This window comes from Magallana gigas, chromosome 8, assembly GCF_963853765.1.
Source record: "Magallana gigas chromosome 8, xbMagGiga1.1, whole genome shotgun sequence".
NCBI lineage: Eukaryota > Metazoa > Mollusca > Bivalvia > Ostreida > Ostreidae > Magallana > Magallana gigas.
The window spans coordinates 30,889,220-30,892,877 of NC_088860.1; the positions used below are offsets into that span (position 1 = coordinate 30,889,220).

Sequence of the window (3,658 nt, forward strand, 5' to 3'; positions counted from 1 at the left end):
ACCCTAGATTTGAGTTTTTTTCTTGAGGGCAAAACGGATTTTTCTTAAATTGTCGAATCCTACATATAGTTAGGTTTTGGCGACAAATCTTTTGTATTACTACTAGTGCTTTTCTTGTTCAAACCATTCACAAATATTAAAGAAGCAGGTGAATATTTAAGAAGCAAGTGACAGTATAAGGGTTGAATAATAATCCTATGAGACAAATTTTTGTGAAAACAAATAATATATCTCAGATCTTAATTCATAAACCATAAGAATTCTTAACGTAACCAAATTGACAACTGGTACAGGTTGCTAAAGCTATACTTATCGAGTCCTTTACAATATTTCATTGAAGAAGCATTTTCAACTTGAGGTGAGAGGGTAAGCCGGTTTGTGATATATTTCGTTGGATTTACAAGGCAGCCGTTGAAAGGGTTTTTTTTTTTTTTATTATTTTATGTGCTTTACAGGACACCATCAAATTTTTATGGAATGGCAACGAAAACATCTGTGAATGATTTGATCGTATGTCCCATTTGTTATGAGATTTTTCAGGATCCCAAGTCATTGCCACAGTGTCTGCATACATTCTGTAAGTCTTGTATCAAATCTTATATATCGTCTTCTGTAACAGATAAATCACTGAACAAGACTGATTTTCACTGTCCTGTGTGTCGGAAATGTTATCACGTGACAAATCCTAAGGAGTGGGTAGATACCTTACCACACAACCATTTAATCGTCAGTTTAACCGACCAAGAGAAAATGGAAAGCAAGGAACTTCCGTGTGATATCTGCAATAGGCTAAGCAATTTTCAACCGGCAATTTCTTGGTGTCAGGAATGTTGCGATCAATTGTGTGAAACTTGTGTCAAATTTCATCAGGTCGGTCGACTAACTATGGAACACAAACTGTGCAATATCGGGGATCAAACCCAGAAGATCAGTCTTAGCGTTGATTTATTTTGCAAGCAGCACACCAGTAGAAGATTAGAAGTTTATTGTTTTGACCACGAAGAGGCATGCTGTCTAATGTGTGCTACGGTGTCCCATAGAAAATGTGAAAAAGTCAATAGTCTGGAAGATTGTGCCCAGAATTGCAGTGCAGACATACCAAACATTTGCTATGAAATAGAGGATATGCAGAAAGCGTGCGACACTGAAATAACACGAGTTACAAGCGACTTGAAAAGTCTGGAGAAAGAATCAAAAGACATTGAACACAAGGTTTCAACCATGGCTGAAGAAATCATCAATGCTGTACGGGATAAAGAACAAATTCTAATAGGAAACTTAAAGAAAACGGAAAAAGAACAGTCATTGATCTTACAAAATACTCTAGATGAGTTTTCAGATTTTAAAAAGAAGATAGAATATGATGTTAACATTCTGAAGAATTCGGACAAACTACCTAAAATTGCTTTATTTTTAGAATTAAAACGAATCGGAAAAACAGTTTCCGAAGCTAAAACAGACTTTAATAAGCTCCAGAAAGGGTATCAAACATCTAATTTAGAGGTACATATTGACGAAATTGTACAAAAGTTTCATTCTTCTTTTGGTACTTTTGGAGAAATCAAAAACAAGAACAAAGTAAATTATCAGTCGGGACAGCTTGTGTTGGAGAAATCAGTCACTGTAGAGGGGAGTTCGTGCCTTACTGACGTAGACGTTATTGATGAACGATATATTGTAACTATTTGCCAGACTACAAAAATGGTGTATATTTTGGATGAGAATGGGAAACAGCTGTCGAAATCTAAACTGACTGAAACTCCTTGGGCTGTTGCAGCATTGCAAAACAAAACTTTCTGTGTAACCCAGCGAGATCAAAATCTTGGTCGTGTCTGTATGTTTAAAGTACATGACGATCTTTCAGTTTCAATTGTGAAAGAGTTAGAAATGCCCCAAAATGCATGGGGTATTTGTGCTACTAAAGATAGAATCGTCGTTTCGATCGGAAATTTTTCAGATGGCCCGGTATTCAGATTTTATGATCAAGAAGGCAATAAATGTGAAGAACATGAAATACCCCAAGGGGCTTCATATGCTAGTGGAGTACTAGCTACTACAAGGAAGGATTTACTTTATACACACCAATGTGGGAATTCTCTTTTTTCTGTTGACATTAGCAAATCAAAATCAGCTTCTACAGTGTACAAAGGGAATAATATGCATCATCCAATAGGCGTAACCTGTGATCCGAATGGGAATGTTTACGTCGCCTGTCATGTATCAAGTAATGTTCTTCAATTCGATAAAAATGGAAACTTTATCAGAGAAATAATACAAAAGAATTCGGCTGTTCAGAATCCGTATGGGATACGGGTCAAAAGACTGGGAGATGACGTCAAATTGATTCTTACAACACAGGCAAAACTGCTTGTTTACCATTTTATGAAGTGACTGATATATTGTTTTTTTAATACATTTTCTCCATATAAGATGTACAAGACAGTATTTAAAATATTATATATGTAACACTGTCATCAAAACAACAATGATTTCTGAAAACAAAAAATGGCAGATAAATAGGCATGATACACTATAATTGGCTTAGCTCAAAAATTCAAATAATAATAGTTACATCTACCAAGTATTATTTCCTCTATTTCTTACGGAAACTTATAGTTACTAGTAATTCAATGCTCTATAGAAACAGCCAGACTGGAATCTACACACCCACCTCATTTATCGATTGGTCGAAATCTACAGCGGCAGAAACTGACAGGGGTGAAATTGACACGCCCTGTTTATTGATTGAAAATTACGGACTGCACGAAATAATCATGATGATGTCAGACTCAAAGTCTCACAAGAGACGATTTGGCTGTTTCTTTTTGCTAATGTACTTTTGTACATTAACAATATTAAGTGAATTTTACTAACTTTTTATAATCAATTGATGAATTAGTTAAAAGAAAGATGTTAATGTAAACAATAGAATGCATTTTTGATGATTCATACGGGTTATGAAGGTAGCGATCATTGCAGAAAAAATTTACATAACCCGCTAACGTGGGTTATGAATTTTTTCTGCGATGTCGCTATCCATATCCCGAATGCATCACCAAAGAAAGCATTTTACATGTATTGTTTAAATAACAGCAGTAAATTTAAACACAGCTACAGCTTTACCTTCATCACTATCTTAAAAATATTATTTTCCAACAAAATAAATGCGATAATGTAACGTATAAGTACGACCGAAATACTGTAGTAAAACCCATATAAGCCTTGTAGTATCCCTATCAGCCCAAAAACTGTGCACGATTTTTGTTTGGAAAGCTCTTTAAAGTATGCAAAATACCGAATGAATACCCGGTAATATGTCCTCGTGATTTTGGATTCTTTATATCTTTATGATACTTCATTGTCATCATAATCATAATAGTATGTTACATATTCAATTTATGTCAATATAGCGTTTATTTGCTTGTTTAATGATAATCAAATTGCTTAACACAACTGATCATCATGCAAAAAAGTACAAACTTTTACTAACATTTAATTATCAAGAATTTATATGATTTGTAACACACCTAACAGTGAAACATTCCAGAATCTTATCATAGTTCTGCCATTCAGGCACCTTTAAGACATTTGAGTTATTATTTAGTTAACTGAATGGCTGTACTGTATTTACGTTGTGAAGCGTTTTTAATGAAACTAT

The 3,658-nt window shown here is 34.3% G+C and overlaps 1 protein-coding gene across 1 annotated transcript; it reads left to right on the forward strand.

Moving 5' to 3' along the window:
* The first annotated feature begins 450 nt into the window (after positions 1–450).
* On the forward strand, positions 451–3,658 carry LOC136270486 (E3 ubiquitin-protein ligase Midline-1-like). The gene has a single exon (XM_066067935.1). The coding sequence runs from the start codon at positions 478–480 to the stop codon at positions 2,389–2,391; it is 1,914 nt and encodes a 637-aa protein (XP_065924007.1). The 5' UTR covers positions 451–477; the 3' UTR covers positions 2,392–3,658.